General features: G+C 51.2%; 2 protein-coding genes across 4 annotated transcripts in view; one reads left to right on the top strand and one right to left on the bottom strand.

The window, feature by feature from the left end:
- Nucleotides 1-4,566, top strand: part of MIER1 (MIER1 transcriptional regulator) — a 37,441-nt gene extending 32,875 nt beyond the window's left edge. For all 3 annotated transcript variants that reach the window (XM_061364893.1, XM_061364892.1, XM_061364891.1), the window contains 4 exons: nucleotides 248-342; nucleotides 860-987; nucleotides 2,628-2,767; nucleotides 3,469-4,566. In XM_061364893.1, the coding sequence (XP_061220877.1) occupies nucleotides 248-342; nucleotides 860-987; nucleotides 2,628-2,767; nucleotides 3,469-3,794 (689 nt within the window). In that variant the 3' untranslated portion in view covers nucleotides 3,795-4,566. The remainder of the gene's footprint in view (nucleotides 1-247; nucleotides 343-859; nucleotides 988-2,627; nucleotides 2,768-3,468) is intronic.
- Nucleotides 4,567-8,708: 4,142 nt separating this feature from the next.
- SLC35D1 (solute carrier family 35 member D1) lies at nucleotides 8,709-20,300 on the bottom strand. Its single transcript, XM_061364871.1, has 12 exons — nucleotides 20,111-20,300; nucleotides 19,394-19,427; nucleotides 19,220-19,306; nucleotides 18,935-19,002; nucleotides 18,479-18,550; nucleotides 17,341-17,409; nucleotides 16,942-17,044; nucleotides 16,083-16,175; nucleotides 14,089-14,156; nucleotides 13,745-13,823; nucleotides 10,039-10,121; nucleotides 8,709-9,429 (listed from the first exon to the last, which is right to left on the bottom strand). Exons 1-12 carry the CDS (start codon nucleotides 20,287-20,289, stop codon nucleotides 9,321-9,323), a joined length of 1,044 nt encoding a protein of 347 aa, XP_061220855.1. The 5' UTR covers nucleotides 20,290-20,300; the 3' UTR covers nucleotides 8,709-9,320.
- Nucleotides 20,301-24,985: the final 4,685 nt, after the last annotated feature.

Below are 24,985 nucleotides of genomic sequence, written 5' to 3'. Positions count from 1 at the left end.
TCATTATTTTCCCCATGTGGCAGGGCTGAGGTTTATAACAGTCCCTGCTGACAAGCTGTTGAAGGCAGACAAATTGCCCACCTACTCACTAGAAGGGAGAGTTTCATTTTGGTACCAGTAAGTGAAGTTTCTGGAGGTGGCTCTCCTTGAGTCAGCAGATGGTATAAGAAACTGTCACTGAAATTTTCTTCTATTGACCATATGCTTTTTGGTTAAGTGTTTTATTTATTGCATTTTCTTCCTCTAGAAGAATTATCTGTTTGGACAGAAGAAGAATGCAGGAACTTTGAACAAGGGCTGAAAGTCTATGGCAAGGATTTTCATGTGATTCAGGCAAATAAGGTAAAACTGATTTTAAGCATAGTTCTCGCATTTTATTTAAAGCAGTGCAATAATGAATGAAATCTTACCCTCAATTTCCTTCACAAATTATTTACTTCTTCTGTTTTTCCTACATATATGTCCAAATCGGTTTCTCAAAGTCCAGAATCCTTTATAACTGTGCCTGTGATCCCAAAGTTCAGGGAAGTACAAAAATCCTGCTGTGCATACATCATCCCTAGGGTCTTTAACTTGGATCTTGAGTGGACTGCTGAAAGAGGCTTGAATATTGCTCCTGAAGCTGTTGCTTGCAGCACCTCAGGATATCTTCATTATCCTCCAAAATGCTATTAAACTTTACATCTCCATTTCTGGGCCTCTGGAATTTTGAGTCAATAGTTTCCACTCTTTCCTCGTTGTGTAAAGAAGCATTGACTTTGAATTTCACACCTTTTGATTTAAATGGTAGCTTTTTGGCAAAAAAAAAAAAAAAAAGATCTTGAAATTCACCCAAACTTGCATGGCACCTATTTCCTAGGTACGAACACGATCAGTTGGTGAGTGTGTAGCATTTTATTACATGTGGAAGAAATCAGAGCGTTATGATTTCTTTGCGCAGCAGACGCGATTTGGAAAGAAGAAATACAATCTTCACCCTGGTGTAACGTAAGATGTGCATTATTTCTATGTGCTTTTACATGTTGCATCTAAATCTTTCATCTTATACTGCTCTAATCTGAAATGGCATCACAACAGGGGGATTCCATAGTTCCAGTTTGCAGCAGGAAACCAGACAAGGTGTAAGAAAAGTATAATCTGGCTTCTAAAGTAGATTTATTTGGAGTAAGGCCAACAGTTTGCATTGAGCAGCTATTTAATTTAGCTTCTTTGCTGCTGAAATGTTTCACAAATGTAGCATTTCTGCAAATATGTGGGTTTATTTTTAAAGGCTTGGTTTACTTTAAAGACATGTTTTATACAGAGGCATTAGTCACAGGTTTCAGGGGGGATTTGTGCTATACTATAGTCTCGGAATGTGTTGTTTGGCAAGAATTGGCCAACACAGTGCTCTGTATTGGAGCTTTTTTGGGTGTACAGAGCTCCTTTCCCCATTCACATCTCAGGCAGAGAGGGGACGTTTGTAACTGAGTATTCTCCTCTCTCAAATCTGAGCAAGTGAGCCAACATATCCTTCTGCCCTTCATTCCAGTGCAGTGATTCTATGATTTTACTATCCCACTCCTTCCGCTGACTTTTTCCAAGTCTTCCTACTATTTTTTTTTATTCCTTGTTTACTCCTGGCTTCTGTTGATCCTTCTGTGTAATATCAGTGTTTCTGAACTCTGTTGGACCACTGAAGTGAACTTGCAGTATGACATTGAGAGTTGCCATCTGTAGCTTTGTAAAGCAAACTGTTACAAAGAAGCTGCTAGTTTCTTAACCGGTTGTCAGGGACTGTCTGTCTCCCCCTTTTCTTCCATCTTCTTTTTTTCCAGATGGACATTCTGGGTTGTTAATCACTTCAAACATTGTCTGATCCCTTTGCAGTTACCTGCATGTGGTGATCTAAAGTGCCATTAAGGATTGTACTTGTCTATTCTTGACTGATTTTGCAGATAGATGTGGGAAGTTAGGTGCAGTATCAGTTCCAGAATAGTTATGTGTGAGGCTGTGCTGTTCCTGGAGCTAATCCAGGCTACTGTAAGGGCTTTACCAGCCAGCTTTGTTTGTTTAAATCTTTCATAAGAGATTTACCATTAGTGACCTAAATTGTAGGACTGTAATAGATTTCAGATATGGAAATTGTCTTTCACTCTGAAGCTTTTAATTTCCTTTTAACTTTGGCCTTCCTGAGGCTGTACGTGCACAAAACTTACTTACTTTAATGGTATGGTGTTGCTTTATACCTTAATGGTATGTTACTGCTGCTGCAGCAGATTGCAAGAACTTAGTACAAAGCTGCCTGAGAGCATCTCCTTGAGAGCAGTCCACAGCGTCACAGCAGATTGAAGTTCCTGCTTGTGCATGATCTTATGGGGCTTAGCATAAGCACAGGCTGAATTTATAGGAGCTGGCTGTGAGGTTGGTCAGTAACCACATGGTTGCTGTGGACAGACCATACCTGGGGAAGTTAACCCAGGAGATACTGAAGCTGTCAACTTTGCAAGATAAGCCTGTGCATTATCAACAGATCTGAAATGGGACTTGGTCACACTTGCAGTACGTACAGGGAGTATTTATGTGCAAATAACTCCAATACTTTACACTGCAAAGGTGAAGCTGAATGTGCTGTTTCTGTTGTGTAGGGATTATATGGACCGTCTCCTGGATGAAAGTGAAAGTGCTGCATCCAGTAGAGCTCCCTCCCCTCCTCCTACAACTTCCAACAGCAGCACCAGCCAGTCTGAGCGGGAAGACAGCACAACCAGCAGCAGCAATCAGAATGGTGAGTGCCTGCCCTGTCCCTCTGAAACAGTTGCCAGATGATCACAGCCAAGTGGGAGAAACAAACCTCCTTTAGTTTGAATGTTTTCCAAGGTGCTAGAACCTTCAAGTTCAAAATGTTTCTGAAACAGCTACACATTTGCATTTAGCCAGTGCAGAGACCAGGATGGGAACTCGGCTGTTGTGTAGCACTAGTGCCACTGTGTTGCCTGTCTCAGGACCACCACTGGCTGTTCTTACCAGGCATGGGGCATTGAAGGCCAGTTAGGAATGGGAAAAGAGCCAGGACAGGATAACTCATGTGCGAAGAAAACCTCAAAAGCAAGGGACAGCCGTTCCAAAGGAGCTGGTGAAAGCAGTAGCAGGAGGAGGGAGGAGCTTGGGGGTGGCTCAGGTTGTGAAAGTCAAGAGGAAGCTACGGAAAGTGCCCAGGTGAGGACAGTCCACCTGCAGCTTGTACAGTTAGGAGACTCCAGGACATTTTCTTGGCTTGTAAAGGCTTCCAGAAACTCTGATGTGATAAGTCTGTCGTTTGTATGCAAATAAATCACTTGTCCATCACACAGCAAGGGTATGGAGAGCTATACTGGCTTTTTAGTTGAATGGGGCTAGTTACACTTCTGCTTTGTTGACCTGTCTCAGATTGTACTGTTACTGGTGATGCTTCTACTGTGTGCCTTACACTGTGTCTCTGGAACACAGGGGTGTCTGCTAATGGCCCAGGTGAGATACCAAACAAAGATGAAGCAAAAACTGAAGGATTGCATGTAAATGGACCTACTAGTGGGAAGAAAACACCTCACACGGATCTGGATACAAATGGGTATGAGACTGAGAACCTTTCCATCGACCCAAAACTTGCTCATTCAGCTTCAAGAAACGAGAATGATTTTGAAGAAAAAAATGAAAGACCTCTAAAAAGAAGAAGAATTAACAGCAATGGCAAAGAGAGCCCAGGTTCTTCAGAGTTCTTCCAAGAATCAAATTCACACGGGAAGCTTGAAGAACTAGAAACTTTGGATGACTGAGTGCTAGGAGCTGATTTTTATTCCTTGGAGTAAATGTGGGGTGTCTAAAATTTTCAGGGTTGATGGGTTACCTTGCAAAATCCAGCTCCCTAAAGCAATCTGCTGAGATTTTTTTTCCTATTACCTTCTAGGTGGCTCTTAAGATCTGATGAGTTTTGGGGATTTATTCAGTGCTGAAGAGCACTAGGAGACTATTTTGTTTCTCAGAGCTGGCAACTGCAGTTCTGGGAGCAACAGTAAGGCTCTTAAAAACATTAGTGAAACAAATCAGTGAGTTTGTACAAAAATACTCCCAGCCTAATCCATTTAAAGAAACTTCTGTGTGTAACACACCATGTAAGCATTGTACAAGTGAACAAAGCATCCTATTTGAAGCAAGGGGCTGGTTCAAACCTTGCAGGAGGTTAAAATGAAATAGAAGACGTGCATCAGAGCAGGCACCGAGAGCAAGAGGAAAGCACCATCCCGTTGTTAAGGAACCCGTGTGAATCCTGAAAGTTATGAGCACAACTATTTTTATATATAGAAGTTTTAAAAGGTAAATAAATAAACCAGGTCAGGTTTGTCTATGTAAAATTGTTGACATCAATGATGTCTTTCCATATTCTTTATCTGGGCTAAAGAAATACGTTCTGTATTTTTCCAGATTCCTTTGTAGCCTTTGAAAGATTTTTACAGTACTTATGTCTTGATTGAACTGTCCTTTCTTAAAACTAAAGCTTGTATAATTTTCTTAACTTGTACAGTTGGTAAACTTTTATGAGAGAATTGATATCCTGAGTCTAATGTCAGCTTCCTTTTGTTTTGCTGAAGTCTTTTCTAGGAAAAAAAAAAAGACAAAAAATACCCCTAAACCAAACCAATCGACTTAAAAGATGCTTTTTAGCCACCATCATGTTATTTTCTTCTCAGAGAACAGTCAACACTTGACATCAAGAATGGTTACATGTCATTTGATTTTGAAAACTATGATTTTTCTTACTTTTTATGGCAAATAGCAATGCTAAGGATGTGTTAAGCATGATGCTTGCGTTGCACAAAGTCCCTCGCTTCCCTTAGCCATCATCTCGTCTCTTTTTGAACTCAGCTAAATGCTTCACCAAGATCAGGTGTTAGCTCATCCTCTGCTTTATTTGCAGGCTGTCATCTTCCACATTTCACCAAGCACAGGAAGGGTAGGGAAGTGGAAAGGGATTCTGGCTGTACAGCTTGAAAATGGACATGCAGCCAGGAACCTGGGCTGGAATGTCTGACAACCAGTGGGCCTTGTCTGGATGGGTGTTTCAGTGGGAGCAGGAACATCATATACACATATTTGGCACAGAAGATACACTCATTGTATAGAGCTTCACATGTAACAAGTGAGAGTAGGTATGGATTTTAAGCTTAAGGTGGGAGAAAGGGGGATTCTTTGTAGTGTATGTGGAGGGCGTGATGCTCACCATCCCACTAGCAGAATGTGAGAATATTTCAGGTAGGGTTCACATCCATGAAATAGGAAAAGTTTTTTAATAGCAGTGTTTTGGTTTATTGTTATTTATAAAGCCACATCTACTATATTTAAAAAAATAGGAAAATTGTTCATTTGTATAACTTATCATCTTGTCCTCCTCCTCCTGTGGCTTACAGGCATGCTGGCCATTTTTAATGGGTTATTTTCACATTTATGAGTCTGTATAATTTCGGTTTTAAGTGTATGGTCCTATGGTTTGAAACTGATTTATCACCCTAACACCCAACTGCTAAAGGTTTTGTTTGGTTTCATTTCTTCTTCAACCACCTGAACTTGGACTCCATGGTCATTAACGAGCCAAATCCTCTGGATCCGGCCTGGTTCTGTCACCATGATGGGTTACAGGAGCTGTTAACCTGCTGTTCCCAGAAGTGCTGTGAATGATCCACTCTGACTGGTCCAGCTGACGTGTGGAAGGTGACATCTGCCTAGAATTAGCCAGCAATTCACATGGAGAGGCACAGCAGAGAGGTTTGCTAACTACAGCCTGCGTTAATCAAGTAATGAAGGGATTGCTTTAGTAAGAGGTTGCTGTTAACTTCCCAATCTGGTTCATCAAACCCAAAGCATCACAGCCTTGGATCAAAGATGGGCTTGAGACCATTTCAGACTGACGGTGGTGCACTGCCGCTTTTGCAACTAGAGTCCTATTTTCACTTTTATTCTGATACAGTTTTGTTTGCTTCCACAACCCGATAGGAACGTTTCTAAGTCAATTGGCTCAGGCTTGTGTGTGAAATACAGCACCGTGTGTATCTTCAGGACTGTTGCTTTGGTTTATCTTACCTTCCTTTTGGTGACGCATAGGAGGCACCTGACATTCCATAATCAGCAGCTCTGCAATGCTCAGCTAGACTTTAAGAAGATTTAATTCTGATTTAGGTTTTGTTTATGCTGGTGTTTTATACAAGACTTTGTTCCTGTTCCTCAGCCCGCAGCCACTATAACTTGATAAGTCATTGCACTACTAAAGCTATTTAAAAGCCTAGAACTAAAGTAACTCTGATTTCATTTGCAAAGCCTTTGGTGCAGTTTGGAGCTCAGAGCCTTGTTTCCAAACTGCGCTGAAGCCTCACATCACGAGTTGGATGTGTTCTGGAAGTGCTGTCATGATGAAGTGCTTTAAGACTGCAGCCTGCATGGAAAGCCCAGTTCAACAGAGTCAGCCTCGTTGCTGCGCTTCCTAAAGGATTAAGCGGGATATTATAAAACCAACCAACCACACACACACAACTTACGAGTTAGTTTTATACATTTTCCACACATTGTAATTTTGCACTGTTGGCAGTTCCCTCTCTGATCCCCCACCCTCTGTCTGCAATTCTGAAAAAGCTTATTAAACTATTTTTTAAACCTAACTTGTCTGCAGAAAGAATTCCTGAGTTTTTTGCTCAAAGCGTGGGATAGAGGGTTTCTGCTTGGGGAGGAGGTGAAGAACCCACCCCGGTGTAGCAGCCTGGTGAAAACCACAGAAACAAAATACCCTTTTCTGGTTCAGCTTTGCACTGTTTCTTTCTTTCAAGGTTGCTCCTGAATCCATCTTCCCCAGCACTGGCCCAGGGCAGCAGCAGCCCAGGACTGGTGGTAGATGAGCAGCTGAAGAGGCAGCCCAGAGACCTGTGGGCTTTAATGTAAAGGCAGCATCACATAAAGGAAGGCAGCGAAGAGAGGAAGGCTGGTGCTGACACCAAGGAGAGGCAGCAAGGGGTGAGCTGTGGGTTATGACTTAGTTCTTTGTGGGTTGTCACTTAGTTAATTTTAACTTCTGAGTCAAAGCTGAAAACCCAAGAGACCTCCCTCACCCCCCCTCCCTCCACCCATACACACAAGGGACAACAAACCTGCTGCGTCCCTGTTACTGTCACCATCTCCAGCCTTTTCTTGCTGCTCCAGGGAAGCACAGGCCAGGCCGTGGCAGAAGGCAGGAGGAGCAGGGTAGGAGGAAGGAAGGACACTGGTTTATTTGAAGCCAGTACAAAAATACATAGGCATATAAACTTTGCTCTCGTTACTGACATCCAAAGCCTGCCATACATTCAAGTCAAAAGGTCAGCCTTTTAATCACTAAAATGGTCATTTTGTAAATAGATTCTATGTAGAAAACAATTTTAGTTGACTAATAGCATAGAAAATAGTGTGGTAGGAACTCTGTTTGCTTTCCCAGTGTATGCAATACCGTCCAGAGCCTGGCACTGAAGGGTGCCTGGTCACAGACAAAATAAGCATTAAAAAATATCTTCCCATTTGGACCGACAAATCTAACCAGCAGATTCCAGAAACAACCCCCAACCCCATCAGAGCTTTAGCCAGAACAGACATCCTGGCTGCGACCGCCTCAGCACAGCCAGATGACAAGCAAATGTGGCAAAACCAGAAGGAACTCATTCGCAGGTGAAGTGGGATTCTGGAGCAGGCAGCAGCAGCCTCATACCAGCACGTGAGGCTTTTGCAGCACTGCTACAGAAATCCACATCACGTGTAAGGATTTCAGTGTTAAGCACCCCCATAGATGCAGCTTTGCCCAACAGCAAGTTTTTAGCAAGTGTCTTCCAGAAACAAATTCTGGTGTCTGTAGAAGCTGTTTTCCTGGTTACCAAAGCAGCATATACAAAATAATTCATAAATACTGTTTTACCAAAATTGTGGGTTTTTTTAACCAAAGTTATAAACAATCCTTTTTAAACCAAAAGACAATCCAAGAAGAGACCTAGAAAGAAGTGCTGTGTAAAACAACCTTTAAAAAATCAGCTAACACTGCCCAACATATTAAAAACCCCATTCTTCTTATGGGTCACAAACCAAAAACAACTTAGTATCAAAAACCCTGCGACCTGCAGGACGGGGCTTGGCCAAAGCAGAAGTGCTGGTGCTCAGTGCTCGAGGGACCAACTCCACACCTCAAAACCCCAGGCTGCTCCCCATCGACTTGTTAAGACAAGTCCAGAGGAGGCCATGGAGATGCTGCAAGGGCTGGAGCAGCTCTGCTCTGGAGCCAGGCTGAGAGAGCTGGGCTGGGGCAGCCTGGAGAAGAGAAGGCTCCTGAAGGGGAGACCTGAGAGCAGCTCCAGTGCCTAAAGGGGCTGCAGGAAACCTGGAGAGGGGCTTGGGACAAGGGCCTGTAGGGACAGGCCAAGGGGAATGGCTTGAACCTGCCCGAGGGGAGACTGAGCTGAGCTCTTAGGCAGAAGCTCTTCCCTGTGAGGGTGCTGAGGCGCTGGCACAGGGTGCCCAGAGAAGCTGTGGCTGCCCCATCCCTGGCAGTGCTCAAGGCCAGGTTGGACACAGGGGCTTGGAGCAAGCTGCTCCAGTGGAAGGGGTCCCTGCCTGTGGCAGGGGTTGGAGCTGGAGGAGCTTTAAGGTCCCTTCCAACACAAACCAGGCTGGGATTCTAGAATTCCAAGTCTCTGGGCCTCTTCTAGATTATTCTGGGTGGGAAGAGGATGGCAGGAGCAGTGGATTTTCTGGATCTGCTCCACACTGATCCAAAGCACCCTGTGAGGGTCCCTGCCCCAGCACAGCCAGCAGCTTTCCCAAATCCAAAGCGTTTTGATCCTGGGGTGGGTTGAGGGAGGCTGTGGCCCTGCCAAGCACACTGGTGGGAGATAAAACCTTCTTGTTGGGAATGTCCCTAAGCCTCCTAAAAGCACCATCAGCAGACCCAGCATCCACCCTGGTGGTGGCTGCACTGAGATGGGATGTGGTCAAGGATGCTGAGGTACAGCCCTCAGGGCCAACACAGTCCTCCATGATTCAAACACATGCTGCTTGTGCCAATCACTTCTGCCAAATATCAGCGTGATTAAAACCCCATTAATTCCTCATGATCAGTCTGAATCAGATGTCTTCTTCACCGTGTAGTTATCTTCCCAATGATTTGTAAAGGCAGCCATCAAGATTGTGCAAATTAAGAGCATCACTGTTACTCCGTGGCAGATGCCTGGATTCCTTCCCACATTCTGCCCGTGATCAGCCGAACAGACATAGATTGCTTCCCAAAAAAAGCCTCTGCTTGGTCACACAGAGCTTTTCCCTTTAATATCCATCTTGCTGCCAGCTTCGGACTCCTTGCTCTTTTGCTCCTCCGTGAAAGTGATGTAGGAATACACCAGGCTTCCAGCAATACTGCAAAACGAGTGGAGACATCAGGAGACAGAAACCCTGGCCAAGGATCTGCCACAAGCATCAACTGGCAAGTAAATTCTCCATTTCCCTCCTAAGACAAGGTATTTGGTCTAATTCCTGCCCAAACATTGCTACCCCGAGTTCCTAACCTGGTGCTGGACCCGCTGAAGGGATCCTGCTGAAGGACAAAGGAGAGTTTTCACAACACAGAAAGGCAACATTCCCAAAGGCTGTGGTAAAACACAGCTGAAATAAACCAAAGAGTGCTTCCTTTGCTGCCTTAATGATAGGATTCCCAACTGCAACACTGGGAACAGCTTCACTTTGCTGCTAAGAGATGTTCATGTGATCTCTAGGCTTTAAAACAACCCAAGTCCATCCAGGAGCTCTTCCAGCCTGAGCTGGGAGCAGGGACCGAGTGGTGCTAGGCTCGTCTCAGGCTCCAAGACATGGGTTGACACCATGCTGGCTCCTCTGCTGCAGCACAGATAGGTGACAATTCCACAGGGATTTCCTTGAAAGAAGCCTGGAGCCTGTCAAACCATTCCAGTTTGACAGCAGTTTTCACTTAAAATCATAACTAAAAACTATGAACAAAGTTGTTCTTACCTGATATTTAGACCAATGAAGTTCATCCATGTAAAAATATAGTCTCCTCCAAAAAACATCCCAATATAGGTTACTAAAATATTCTGCAAAGGAACAAGATTTGAGGAGCAAGAACACAAGTTTCTGTACAGCCCCAGACAAGCCTGTGCTCAATGCATTAACCACTATGGAAACAGGAAACCTCCGGTGCAGGAAGCATGGAACAGGCAAGTGCAGGCAAGGCTGGATTCATAGAACCACGGCATGGTTTGGGTTGAAGGGAGCTTAAAGCTCATCCAGGGCAGGGAGGGACACATTCACAGTATCACAGTAGGTTAGAGATTGGAAGGGACCTCAAAAGCTCATCCAGTCCAATCCCCCTGCCGGAGCAGGAACACCTAGATAAGGTTACACAGGAACGTGTCCAGGCGGGTTTTGAATGTCTCCAAAGAAGGAGACTCCACAACCTCCCTGGGCAGCCTGTTCCAGTGTTCCGTCACCCTCACTGAGAAGAAGTTTCTTCTCAGGTTTAAGTGGAACCTCTTGTGCTCCAATTTGTACCCATTGCCCCTTGTCCTTTCATTGTTTGCCACTGAGAAGAGCCTGGCTCCATCCTCGTGACACTCCCCCTTTATATATTTATATACACTAATAAGGTCACCCCTCAATCTCCTCTTCTCCAAACTATAGAGACCCAGCTCCCTCAGTCTTTCCTCATAAGGGAGATGCTCCACTCCCTTAATCATCTTAGTTGCCCTGTGCTGGACTCTCTCCAGCAGGTCCCTGTCCTTCTTAAACTGAGGGGCCCAGAACTGGACACAATATTCCAGATGAGGTCTCACCAGGGCAGAGTAGAGGGGAAGGAGGACCTCTCTCGACCTACTAACCACCCCCTTTCTAATACACCCCAGGATGCCATTGGCCTTCTTGGCCACAAGGGCACAGTGTCGGCTCATGGTCACCCTGTCGTCCACCAGGACCCCCAGGTCCCTCTCCCCTACACTGCTCTCTAACAGGTCGTTCCCCAGCCTATACTGGAACCTGGGGTTGTTCCTGCCCAGATGCAGGACTCTACACTTTCCCTTGTTATATTTCATCAAGTTATTCCCCGCCCAGCTCTCCAGCCTGTCCAGGTCCCTCTGGATGGCAGCACAGCCTTCTGGCGTGTCGGCCACCCCTCCCAGCTTAGTGTCATCAGCAAACTTGCTGATAGTACACTCAATTCCCTCATCTAAATCGTTGATGAATATATTAAATAATACTGGTCCCAGTACCGACCCTTGAGGCACTCCACTAGATACAGGCCTCCAACTAGACTCTGCCCCATAGACTCCAACTCTCTGGCTTCTCTCCTTCAGCCAGTTCACAGTCCACCTCACTACCCGATCATCCAGACCACACTTCCTCAATTTAGCCGCAAGGATGCTGTGGGAGGCTGTGTCAAACGCTTTGCTGAAGTCAAGGTAGACCACATCCACCGCTCTGCCATCATCCATCCACTGTGTTATTTCCTCATAAAAGGCTACGAGATTGGTCAAGCACGACTTCCCCTTGGTGAAGCCATGTTGACTGCCCCTCATAACCCTCTTATCCTTGATATGCCTTAAGATGGCACCAAGGATAAGGTGTTCCATCACTTTCCCAGGAACGGAGGTGAGGCTAACCGGTCTATAGTTACCCGGGTCCTCCTTCTTGCCCTTTCTGAAGACAGGAGTGACATTTGCTTTCCTCCAGTGCTCAGGCACCTCTCCCGTTTCCCAAGACTTGGTAAAGATGATGGAGAGCGGTCTAGCAATGACCTCAGCCAGTTCCCTCAGCACCCGCGGGTGCATCCCATCTGGACCCATGGATTTATGGATATCCAGATTGCTCAACTGGTCTTTAACCCATTCCTCATCGACTAAGGCAGACCGCTCCGTTGACCTATCTTCATCCGGGGTCTCAGCGGTACAGGGCTCTTCAGGACTGCCTCCGGCAGAGTAGACAGAGACAAAGAAGTCATTCAGTAACTTTGCCATCTCTGTATCTTCTGTCACCAGGGCACCCGTCCCGTTCATCAGCGGGCCTACATTGCCTCTGGTGTTAGTTTTACCTGCCATGTATTTGAAAAAGCTCTTTCTGCTGTCCTTGACCCCTCTCGCCAGCTTTAATTCCAAGGAGGCCTTAGTCATCCTAGCAGCTTTCCTACATCCTCTAGCAGCAGCCTTATATTCTTCCCAAGTGGCCAGCCCTTCTTTCCATGACCTGTAAACTCTCCTCTTCCACTTGAGCATACCGAGCAATTCCCTATTTAACCACGCAGGTCTCCTGACCCTCTTCCTCGACTTCCTACGTGTCGGGATGCTCCGATCTTGAGCTCGGAAAAAGCAGTCCTTGAACGTCAACCAACTATCTTGGGCCCCTTTCCCTTCAAGCAGCCTAGCCCACTGGATTTCCCCTAGCAATCGCTTGAAGAGGCCAAAGTTTGCCCTGCTAAAGTCCAGGGTTGCGATTCTACTTGCTATTCTACTGACCCTACCACACAAGATCCTGAATTCTACCATCTCGTGGTCGCTGCAACCAAGGCAGCCCTCAACCTTCACTGCTTCGACCAGACCCTCCTTGTTAGTGAGGATGAGATCCAGCAGCGCACCTCTCCTGGTTGGCTCGTCCACCATTTGCATGAGGAAGTTATCATCCACACACTGGAGGAACCTCCTGGACTGCGGCTGGGTTGCCGAGTAGTCCTTCCAGCAAACATCAGGGAAGTTAAAATCCCCCACGACGACCACGGCCTGTGACTGTGAGGCCGCTGTCAGCTGCCTGTAGAAGGCCTCGTCAACTTCCTCACCCTGATCCGGTGGCCTGTAACAGACCCCCACAACAGCATCGCCCCTGCCAGCCTGCCCCTTAATTCTCACCCACAGACTCTCGACTCGCTCATCATCTGTCCCCAGACAGAACTCAACGCATTGTAGCTGCTCTCGCACATAAAGAGCAACCCCACCACCCCGCCTGGCTGGCCTGTCTTTCCTGAAAAGAACATAGCCCTCCATGACTATATTCCAGTCATGTGAGCTGTCCCACCACGTCTCTGTAATTGCCACCAGATCATAATCTCCCGACTTAACACAGGTTTCTAGCTCCTCCTGCTTATTTCCCATGCTGCGCGCATTCTGCTAGAGCAGGGTGCTCCAAGCCCCTGTGTCCAACCTGGCCTTGAGCACTGCCAGGGATGGGCAGGTTTAGAGCTGCTGAACAGAGGCTCCACTCCAGAGCAGCCTCACACACACTGCTGGGCACTGAAACCCAGAGTAACACCCAGGAGCACCCATCTATTGGTGCAATGGGCTTGTTGGGCCACAGTGACCCAGCAGATCACAGGGACTGTGGCTGTTTCTGGCTGGTTTCCACATCATTAGCCCTGGGGAAGCTGAGTGCACCAACCACATTCAGCGCCACACACAGCCTCTTGCCACGCAACCATGCACAGAGTATTCCTGTACTCCAGACAGCAGCAAAGAAATGAATGCATTAAAAACTGAATCCCATTGGAGCTGTCCTGCCCCCTGCGCAGCACCTGAGGAAAGCCCCAGAGCCCCTGTGCTTGTGTAGGCAGAGCCAGGGGATGCACAGTGTGGATGCATCATGGGGATGCTTAGTGGAAGCGGTTGCAGGGATGCTGTGGATGCCCCAAGGCTGTTCAGGGCTCTTGCTGGATGGACAAGGAGCAGGGAAAGCCACTTACCTTAATGCAGCCAACTATTGTAGTTGTAAGAGCAGAATTATACTGAGTGCAAAGAACCGTGGAGTACATCAAAATAAACCTGCAGGAGGAAGAGCCAACGTCAGCTTTCAGGACACGCTTTGTGCATCACCACCCATCTCACCCCCTCTTTTCTACAGTGGTATTTATACCACTGCTTTTCTGGGCTAAACCTGCACTGAAGCAGGGTAGGAAATGATTTCCATCTGCCACAGCTCTCAGCAACATTGTCCCCATCAGGACTAAGGATTTCTTATTTCTTTAACCCCGAATGGCTCAGACCACCAAATGGCAGCACCCACCACCACAGCAGGGGGTGACCTTACCCCATCACACACGACAGCATAAACTGCACAATGAAGAACGTGTCTGCCCAGCCCTGGTACTCCATTGCCTGCAAGAAACACACCCCAAGCCTTAGAGGAGGAAAAGGAAATGCAGTCATTCACAGCAAGACAAGAAACAAGTCCCTGATGTTGGTTTTGACGTCACAGCAGGAAAAAACAAACCCTAACATGGCTCAGGGTGATGTCCTCGGGCTGTCCACGTCAGCATCACCTCCAAATCAAGGAGCTCTTTTGCACCTCCCCATGAAGGAGGATTTCACACATACATTATAAACCACAGTACCATTGAATCACACACTGGTTTGGGTTGGAAGGGACCATAAAGCTCATCAAGATGGGGCCCTTCAGCCTGGAGCAGAGCAGACTCAGAGGACGGAACCCCTAGGAGTTATCTTTTATACACAGGCCTTTGCTTGCCACCCTCAGCACCCCCATTTCTGCCTCTCCCATAACAATCGTTGTCTCTGATGCTTGTTAATGAACTACAAGAGTTAACACGTGGATGGGGGCAGTTTCCCCAGTGTGGCCCCCCACGATGCAGCCCCCAGCCCGGCTCTGCCCCGGGACATGTCCGGCTGCACGCCCTGCACAAGGGGGGTTTTCATGAGGCTGCAAACGTGGTTTCCTGGCAGCAGCCCCAACAAGCGCATCTTTGTCTGCCTCCGGCTGCCAGGAGCTCGGCCAGGGAGAGAGGAGTTTGTTCAGGGGAGGAAAAAACCCTAAAAATAAAGGAGATTTCTCCACGGGCTGAACAGAGGCTGCACAGTGCAGCCCAGAGCAACGGCCTGCTCCCTGCCCGCCAGCTCTGCCTATAAATGAGCACTTTATCATAGAATCACAGCCTGCTTTGGGTGGGGAGGACCCTAAGCACATCCAGCTCCAACCCCTGCCACTGGAGCAGCTTGCTCCAAGCCCCTGTGTCCAACCGGGCCTTGAGCACTGCCAGGGATGGGGCAGCCACAGCTTCTCTGGGCACCCTGTGCCAGCGCCTCAGCACCCTCACAGGGAAGAGCTTCTGCCTAAGAGCTCAGCTCAGTCTCCCCTCGGGCAAAGTCAGCGTTATCTAGGGCAGGGTCTGAGCTCCCTTCATCCTCTGCAATCACCTCTCCCCACTAATCACAGCTCCTTATCTCAGTGGCTGCTTACTGAGGGCCATCATTAGAGCTTTAAGCTCCTAGTGAGAGAAAAGCCCTCTGGGTACAGCCTGGGGGGACAGACAGGGGTGTCTACGGGGCACCAGCAACACCTCCAGCCTTCAAAACTTGCCATGGAGGGGGATGCTCACCCATGCAGAGTGAAAAAGGAGTGCTCTTATTCAGGAGAGGCAACCGAGCAGGACTGCACATAAGCTAAGGCAATAATTATTCATAATAATTATGAATAATTATTACTATTAATAATTAATGTGAAATCATTCATATTATCCTACAATATAAATGTCACATATATGTAACCAGATGTAAATCAGATCATGCCCTGATGAGGCAGCACCAGCAAACTGACTCCTAGAGCACCTCAACTGTCTCAGCAAGAGGGAAGGGCACAGGGGAGTTTGAAGAAGCTCATTTATCCTGAAAACACCCAACTTCTGTGTTCTGAATAACACTGTTTCACCTATTGCTCTCCCACTTCCCCATTCAAACGTGCCCAAAATGCTGGAATGGAGCAACTCTGTGGAATTAAGTAAGTCCAGTGTAAGGCTGAGTTCCTTTCTGCTTATGTGGTTTTGGGGTCGTTACTCTCCCATCCTTTGCCCTGACTTCCTCCCTCAGGCACTAAGTGGTTCCTATGAGCAAACTGGGGCTAATAACTTTACAGTTTCTCATTTTGAGTATTTCCCATTTTTTTCTAAGAAGGCTACGTTACAGCAAAGCACATTATAAGGAACAGTAAAACATTCTCCTCAGCAACCCATTTTGCCCCTAAATTCTTGTGCCAATAAAGATGATAGTCTTTTGGGGCAGGAATCCTACCTTCTGCGCATCTCCAGTGAAGTAGGCAATGATCAAGGTGGGCAGGATCATAAACAGTGCATTGTAATAGAGCAGACCGTATTTCCCCAGCTCCTAGAAACAAGAAACATCTGTGTGTTTAAGCTGGTTCCAACCAGAAACATAAAACCTGATTCACAGTGCTGCTGAAGACTGGGTTTGTGAGCTGAATCCATGGGGGATTCTCAGAGACAGGAGAGTTGGAGGGTGCTTTTATATGGATCTGTCTAAATATACAGCTATATAACTATATATAGCTACATAGCTATGTAGATATCTATCTGTATAGATAAATATCTATATATAGATATGTTTTTTTGACTATATAGATACACATATAGATAATGTTTATATACACACATATAGAGATTTCTATAGATTATATATATACACATATACATATACATACTCAAGGCAGGGAGGTTGGAACTACATGAGCTTTAAAGTGCCTTCCAACCCCGACCATTCTGATTCATTCCATAATTCTCTACATAAATGCAGATATTTATAATGTTACATATTTTAATAGATACATATTAATATAGCTCTGTGTGTGTATACACACAACACACATATATATATAAATAACAGACTTAGGTAACAAGTTTGCAACAGCCTTTATGGTCTGCATCCATCAAAATGCCATTTCTTTGCTGTCACAAGAGGCTGTGGTCATAACCAGTACAGGGACGTGGCTCTGCCTGGTGCTGTTTGGCAGCACTGGCACTGGGAGGTATTGCCAAACCTTCTGGACAGGAGATTTTGGGAGAGGGACGGGGTAACTAATGCTCTCCGAACCAAGCAGCGACGCTGCAGTGCCCAGCGCCAAAGGTCAGCCTACCTTTGAATCCAACTTCTGTTTCACATAGGCCCCGTTTGCAGCTGTTAAGGCATCATTAATCAGGATAAAAATATATCCTTCCAGATCAAATGCCAAGTCAGCACTGGGAAAGGAGAGGGAAAAAACCCAAAGTTAAAGCTGGAAGCTGCACTTACAAGATTCCTTCCACCTCCTGTTTAGCCAGCAAGCTGTCAGAAGGAGTTAATCATGGGAGGAAGGGCTGGGGTTTGGGTTGGTGAAACATTCTTTCCTACTAGAGAGCATGTCTAGGGGGGAGAGAAGGAGTCAGCAATCCCTCTGTCTATTCCTGGAGCACACCGTGGTGCCGGATTCCCTTTGCTGCTGCTTTCTGGCACCCTTCAGAGCCCCAAGAGAGAGGACAGCACACGGGGAGCTCACCTGGCAGCTACGAAGGCGCCGATGATCATGGCGAATACTGTCATCTGAATACCCCAGGAGAACTTCTTCCTAAAGCAGAGCAGCACAAACCTGCACTGAATTCTTGGGAGAACAGAGGGAGTTTTTCCTCCCGGCATGTACAGAGGGGGGAGCACCCCAAGCAAAGCGTTGCAGCAAGTAAAAACAAGACGGTTTTAGACAATTATCTCTGATTTAAAAACAAACACAACTTGGCATCGGTGAGGTGCAAGTTTATGCAGTCAGCTCGGCTGGGAAGGAACAGTAAGATCAGGTCCAACCATTCCCAGCACTGCCAAGGCCACCCCTAACCCATGGCACTGAGGCCTCGTCTCCACGGGGTGTGAACCCTTGCAGGGCCGGTGCCTGCAGCCCTGCCCTGGGCAGCCTGTTCCAATGCCTGAGCACCCTCTGGGGCAGGAATTGTTCCTCAGCTCCATCTAACCCTGCCCTGGTGCAGCTTGAGGCCGGTTCCTCTTGTCCCATCCCTTGTTCCTTGGGAGCAGAGCCCAGCCCCTCCTGGCTCCATCCTCCTGTCAGGCAGTTGGAGGCAGCCATCAGGTCCCCCCTGAGCCTTCTCTTCTCCACACTGAACCCCCCAGGTCCCTCAGCCCTTCCCCATCACACTTGTGCTCCAGGCCCTGCTCCAGCTCCGCTGCCCTTCTCTGGCCACACTCCACCAGCTGAGCACTTACATGCCCAGTAAAGCAGCACTCACAGAGCACCAGGACTGCCTGCTGCAGAGAGGGGCTCAACTGGGCACAGGGCAGGGGCGAGCCATGAGATGGGGTGGATTGACACAGCACCCTCTGCTTCCGCACCCAGAGTGCATCCATCCCTCCCCTCACCCCGCTCCCTCCAGGCACACCAGAGAAGGGCTGAGCAGATCAAGGCAAGTAACACACCACATAACACACTGCAGCTCCCAGCATCCGCTTCCTCCTCCCGCCGTCATTCCCAAACCCCGGCTCAGCGCCAAACCCCTTGACCACATGGATATCCCAACACACAAGAGCTCATTCACAGGCCGCACATCACCCCAGCACCTTCAGGCTTTGGGAGCTCTACCCCTATCCTCTGACTCTACCCGGCACCAAGGAGTGGGGCTGGGAACACTCACTTGAGTAAGAACCCTTCGGCAAACATCGTGAAGAGGATGGAGAAGCGTCGCAGGACGGTGAACATGGGCAGGCTGCAGGAGGAACGAGGGTCAGCAAAATGCAGCTCAGGAGCACGGAGGCACTGGAAACCCTGCAGCTTCCCTATGGAAACGGTGTTACCCCCACTCCCCAAAAGATATCCCCTATATCAGTGTGGGGGACCCCAGGGACAGCCGCAAGCCCTCACCCAGGGGTGACCCAGTGCCTCTGGTTGGGGTAAAGCACATGGAAATGCACCCATGGCTCCTTTTAATGTGGATAGAGAAGGAGCCACATCGCCCTGAGTGGCTCCTGCTCGGGTGACCCTCACCCCTGCAAAGCCTCAGGGCTGGCAGCAGCTCCCCACAAACACCAGGCCCCCCCCAAACACCCCAGTTTATACACACTCCCCCCACATAGAGAAAAGCCATTCATACTTGAGCTTCTTTGTGCTGAACAGTCCTGTGATCTGGTTCCCAAAATACAGGAGAGGTAGAGGAAACGTCTAGAACATTGTAAGAGGGATAACACACGGGTGAGCAACGGAAAGAAGCCAGCAGCACCCCTATCTTACCAACATGTATTATCCCCCCCAGCTCCACTGCCACAGGCTCCCAGGACAAGGAGACCGAGCATCCCACTGCCAATCACCCCGGTGGAGCCCAGGGCAGGCCAAGGGGCTGAGGCCATCACCGTGGCCTCGGGGCACGGCCGGGCCTTACCCGCCGGGGGATGTGCCTGTCCAGGTCTGGGAACTTGACCACCCGCAGCGCCTTGCCCGCCCAGAGCACCGCCACCGTGGCCAGCATCTGCAACAGAGCAGGGGGGGTCAGCCCCATGGCAACCCCGGCATGGGGGGGATCGGGGTACGGGGGACGCAGGGGGACCCCACTCACCTGGCCCAGCCCCACGCACAGAGAGGAGGGGAACCTGCAGGCAGAAAGCAAACGTCAGGGGGGCACCCACACTGGGGGGGAAAGGGGCACCTATATAAGGGGGGGGGGAAAGGAAGAAGGACACCTACATTAGGAGGGGCAGAAAGGGGGAACTCACATCGGGGGGGGGAACCCCACATCGGGGGGGGGCAGACACCCGTATGAGGGTGGGGAAGGGGGCACCTACATTTGGGTGTGTAAGTAACAGGGGCACCTACATTGGGGGGAAGAAAGAGGGGGCCTTACACGGGGGGGGAAGGAAGAAAGAGGGGCCCCTGCATTGGGGTGAAAGGGAAGAAGGGGGCACCGACATCACGGGGGATAAAAGGAAGGGAGAACCAGCGATGGGGGGGAGGAACTGGGACACCGGCACTGAGCAGGGAAGGAAGGAAGGAAGGGGGGCACCTACACACGGGGGAAGGGAAGGGAAGGAAGGGGTCACCCGTACTGGGATGGGGGAGGAAGGGGAGCACCTCCATGGGGGGAACGCGCTCCGAGGGGGTCCCATCAGCCCCGCACCCCCCCGTGCACACAGGGTAAGGGGGGGGGGAGCAGCACCCCCAGACCCGCGGGGCGGAGCTCGCAGCGGTACCCGGGGAGCGGAAGGGAGGGGAGCGGGGCCGCGGGGGGCGCAGGCCGGGCCCGGGCGGGCGGGCGGAGGCCGCTTGGCGCCGTTACCGGTAGGTGCTGAGCACGCTCTTGTTGAGCACCACGATGAGGCAGGAGCTGAGCCCGTAGAAGGCCGCGGACAGCGGCCGCGCGCACCGCGCCATGCGCCGCTCCGCATCGCCGCGCGCGGGGGCTCCCGCGGGGGCGCCCCCCTCGGCACCGGACACCGGGCGTCTGCGCGGCGGCATGGCTGCGGGGGCGGGGCTTGGGGCGGGGCCGGGGGCGGGGCTTGGGGCGTCGGACGGGGCGGGGCTTGGGCTGTGCTGGGAGAGGGGGCGGGGCGGGGGGAGCGCAGCAGAGCATGGGGAGCAGCGCGCGGGGGGGGGGCATCGAGCAGGGAGCCGGTGCCCGGGGGCATTGCACGGGGAGCTGGGGCTGGGGTCAGGGTTACTGCATGGAGCGGGAGCGAGGCATTGCATGGGGTCGGGGGGCATCGCACGTATAGCATGGGGGGGGCACGGCACGGGGGGAGCGTTCCGTGGGGATCTTCGGTGGTGGGAGTAAGGAATAGCGGAGGGAATCGCGCTCCCTCTGGAGTGCGGCACCGGGGTCTGCTGGGGGGTATTGCACTGGGAGTCACTGGGCAGGGGTCTGGTGTGGGGGGCATGGGGGGTGTCACACGGGGGATCACACAGGGGATATTGCACGGGGGTCTGGCTTGGGGGGCATGGCATTGCATGGGGGCATGGTAATGCATGGGAGGCATGGCATGGGGGTCATTACATGAGGGGCATTGCATGGGGGCATGGCATTGCATGGGGGCATTGCATGGGGGCATTGCATGGGAGGCATGGCATGGGGGGCATAGAATGGGGGCATGGCATTGCATGGGGGCATTGCTTGGGGGGCATGGTATTGCATGGGGGCATTGAATTGGGGCATTACATGGGGGCTTGGCATGGGGGGCATGGCATTGCATGGGGGCATTGCATTAAGCCTTTCCATGGGGGACATCACACAGCGATCGGGGTGGGGGGGAAAGCGTTGCACAGGGGCCTCTGGGGGGGGGGGGCACAACACCGGGGGGCCCTGCTCGGTGGGGTCCCTGCAGGAACAAGGTGACAGACACAAGGGGCCACCCCCCGGCTGCCCTGAGTCACCAGCACCGAGCCGGGGCTGTCCCCGGGTGACCCCGAGCCGCTGGGGCTGCCCCCGGGGCTGCGCGGGGGGGGGGGAATTCCCGAACCGGGGCAGCGCGGAGGGGAAGCAGCAGCGCCCTGCGGGGGGCACGGGGAGAGCGGCGGGGGGGGCTCTGCTGGAGGGAACGGCTTGGACCTGCAGAGGGGAGACTGAGCTGAGCTCTTAGGCAGAAGCTCTTCCCTGTGAGGGTGCTGAGGCGCTGGCACAGGGTGCCCAGAGAAGCTGTGGCTGCCCCATCCCTGGCAGTGCTCAAGGCCAGGTTGGACACAGGGGCTTGGAGCAAGCTGCTCCAGTGGAAGGGGTTGGGGTTGAAGCTGGGTGAGCTTTAAGGTCCCTTCCAACCCAAACCGTTCCATGATTCTATGAACTAAAGTCGGATGGGCCCAGCCCAGCGGCCGCAGCGCTTTGGAGGTAAAGTGGCTGCAGGTATTTGTTGCCCTTGGCCATGGCGCTGTTGGCAGAGAAAACATCCCCTTTTGGAAAGCTTTCTATTCCCAGTTATCTCCCTGCTCATCCAGACCTGCCCGGGCACAACCAGCCCTCCAGCATCAAATGGAGCATCATCACCCCATGGCACGAGCTGCTGCTCGCCCCGGCACGCTCCCCTCCCTGCCACTGTGGGCTGAAAGCAAAACCTCTGCCCAAGCTTCCCTTTCCTTTTCCTGGCAAACTGCTTTCTTATCCCATATCCTGCTGCCACCGTGCTCCCAGCAAAGGGGAGCAGGAGGAGCATGGCTCACACTGAGCTGCAGCAAGAACAAGGGTGACTTTAACCCCCAGGAGCACCTTTCCCATGCCGAGGATGCCCTTTGAGCCCAGCCAAGAACCACACTCAAAGCCTCTCTCCTTGGCACCACCTTCCTCATTCCTGCACTAGGCCCTGTCCATCCTTATCAAGCTGCAGTGCGGGCTTGGACCTGGACATATTTACCCCTCCAGCAGCACAGAGGAACCTAATCCTGCCCGGGCCCCAGTGCCAAAGGGATTGACGCAAGCAGCCCCCATTCCCAAGCCTGCCCTCTCGCCAGCACGTCCATCCCCACTGGCAGCACTGGTGACCCCACAGTGACTGACATAGCTGCTGGCACATGGGGAACCCCATCAGGGTGCGGGGAGCCCCCCATGGGAGCAGCACCCTCATCCTCCAGCAGCATCCACAGCACAAGCATCACGATGGTGGGTCTAGGGTCAAACATCTGGACCCTTTGGGTTCGGTTGGTAGCAGAAGATGCAGCTGCAGCTGCAGACATGGTGAGAAGGAGACATGCCCAGTGCTTGTGATGGCCATACCCATGTCACCTCATCCCCTGTGCCAAGCACAACTCTGGGTATGACACAAGTGTTCACTTTGGCAGCAAATCCTGCCCTGGCCCGACCTTTCCTTCCTGCTAAACCAAGCCTGTGACTCAGTGCAGTGATTCCAGTGTTCCCATCCAGCGGCAAGCCCACCACGGATCACAAACGTTCCATTAATCCCATTTAATCTTAATCCCATTTGGCCACCGGCGCAGGCAGAGGGCTCCCCCGGTGCCAAACTGGCTGTGACCCCGGGGTGCTGTGCACATCCCAGGGTGAGGAGGGATAAAAGGGGTTCCACAGGGCGGGGTGAGGCAGAGGGTTTGGATCCGGTGCTGGTGCGGGGCCAGGAGCAGGCAGGTCTGTGCCGGCAGTGAGGAAGTGTCTGAGATGCAATCGGCTGCAGAGGCGCTGTGCAGCCGCTCCATTCCCCTGCCCGTGTTCTCTGCTGCTTGGGTGCACCCCAGCACATGGAAAGCTGGAAACAGGCTGGGAACATCCTGGATCCCGATGGAAACAGGCATTGAGCAGTGAAGGCACCCTCCCGGGGGTGCTGGGAGAAGCCTGCCCTGCTGTGCTGTGCCGTGTTGAGCCGTGCCAGCCTCCAGAGGGACACTCCATGGCAGTGAAATGCTGATGAAGCATTCCCATCTTTGGATGCAGAGCCATGAATCCCTGTGCCAGCGCCTCAGCACCCTCACAGGGAAGAGCTTCTGCCTAAGAGCTCAGCTCAGTCTCCCCTCGGGCAGGTTCAAGCCATTCCCCTTGGCCTGGCCCTACAGGCCCTTGTCCCAAGCCCCTCTCCAGCTTTCCTGCAGCCCCTTTAGGCACTGGAGCTGCTCTCAGGTCTCCCCTTCAGGAGCCTTCTCTTCTCCAGGCTGCCCCAGCCCAGCTCTCTCAGCCTGGCTCCAGGCTATGAAGAGGATCTGAGCAGAGCATCACCGAGTGCCCCAAGGGGAGCCAGGTGCACGATGGGGTTTGGAAAGCCAGAATTTCTGAGGATGGGAAAGAGAAAGCCATGGGAAAGGGCCCCGCAGGAGCATTCCTGCTGCTCCCCTCCTGCCCAAGGCCTGGCTGCATCGGGGCTCGGAGCCGCAGCTCCCTGTGGCCGCTCAGGAAGCGATGAGGAGACATGAGTTTAACCAGCACCAGATAGAGCGGTGATGGGCTGGGACACAGAACCAGCAGCATGGGGGGTTGTGACACCCTGCTGGGGAAGGGCTGAGGCTGGATGGGTTATGGGGAGCAGCTGCAATGCTCCATGGCTGGAGGCACGCAGCAGCACACCCAGATGTGCTGTGCCAGCACTACATGGGTCTTGCCAGCTCCAGATGTGCCGCCCTGGCTCCAGATGCCTGCACCCAGATCCCCCTGGCTCCAAGCGTGCTGTCTGAGGCAGATGTGCTCACCCTTGGCACCGCCCCAGCTCCAGATGTGCATCCCCGCAGTGCCGCCCCGGATCCCGATGATGTGCATGGCTTGCACGTGCTGTTCCAGGCCCAGATGTGCTGCCCTGGCTCCAGATGTGTGCCCCAAAGGGTTTCCTCCCCAGCCCCAGCAGCCCTGAAGAGGGGCTGGGATTCCCCTGGGGCTCTCCTTGGCTCAGTCCCCTCCATGCCAACACCCCCGAGCCACAGCAAAGCCCAACCCCTCTGCCTCCCGAACTGGTTTTGAGAGGTCCATACAAATCCTTTCCTTGCAACAGGCATCAAACACACCCAGAACACAAAGAATTCCCACCCACCCCCCCCATCCCCATCTTGCTTGGGGTGTGTACAACTCCATGCACAGCAGGGTTATGTGTGTTCCTATAACTCCACATTATGGTTCCAGGGTACGGTGAGGCTCCAATGCCATGCTGGCAGCAGATGGATGCTCTTGCTTTCACCCACCCTTTGCTTCCACAGCATGAGACCCCCATGGATCATTCCAGACCCAGAGCAGCTCCGGTCTGTGGCAGAGGGGGGGGTTCTGCCTTGCTGGGAGAGGGGGGAATGAAGCTCCCCAGTGTTTCCTCCTCTGAGGGCAGAGGCGGGTGAGCAGTGTGGTATTTCCTGTGGTTGCAGCACTCTAATGAGGTTAACACTGTTACTGAGGTTAACTCTTCAACCGACACGAAAGAGGAAGCCACAGGCTCTGCAGTGGGGCTGGTTTGGGAGCAGGGGCTCTGTGGTCCATCAGCATCCCCTGAGGACCAGCACAAGCAGAGGGGGTGACAACAACCTCCCCCCTTAAGGAGGTTTTCACTGTGTGCTCCTGGGATTAGCAGAAACACGTTCCTTTACCTGTGGGGCTCCCCAGAACCCCTTCACTGAGCTCCTGCCACCTTGTGCTCCTTGGCTCCATCCTAAACCCACTTGGGATGGGCTTCACTTTGCCGGGCTGGCTCCAGATCCTCTGCACACCGAAGGAGCAAAGGAAGCCCTTCCCCCTGGGGCTCCTCTCTAG

This window comes from Neopsephotus bourkii, unplaced genomic scaffold (assembly GCF_033783945.1).
Source record: "Neopsephotus bourkii isolate Nb327-2 ecotype Australia unplaced genomic scaffold, CSIRO-AGI_Nbou_v1 NB_1250, whole genome shotgun sequence".
Lineage (NCBI taxonomy): Eukaryota > Metazoa > Chordata > Aves > Psittaciformes > Psittacidae > Neopsephotus > Neopsephotus bourkii.
This window is presented reverse-complemented; position numbering and strand designations above follow the sequence as displayed.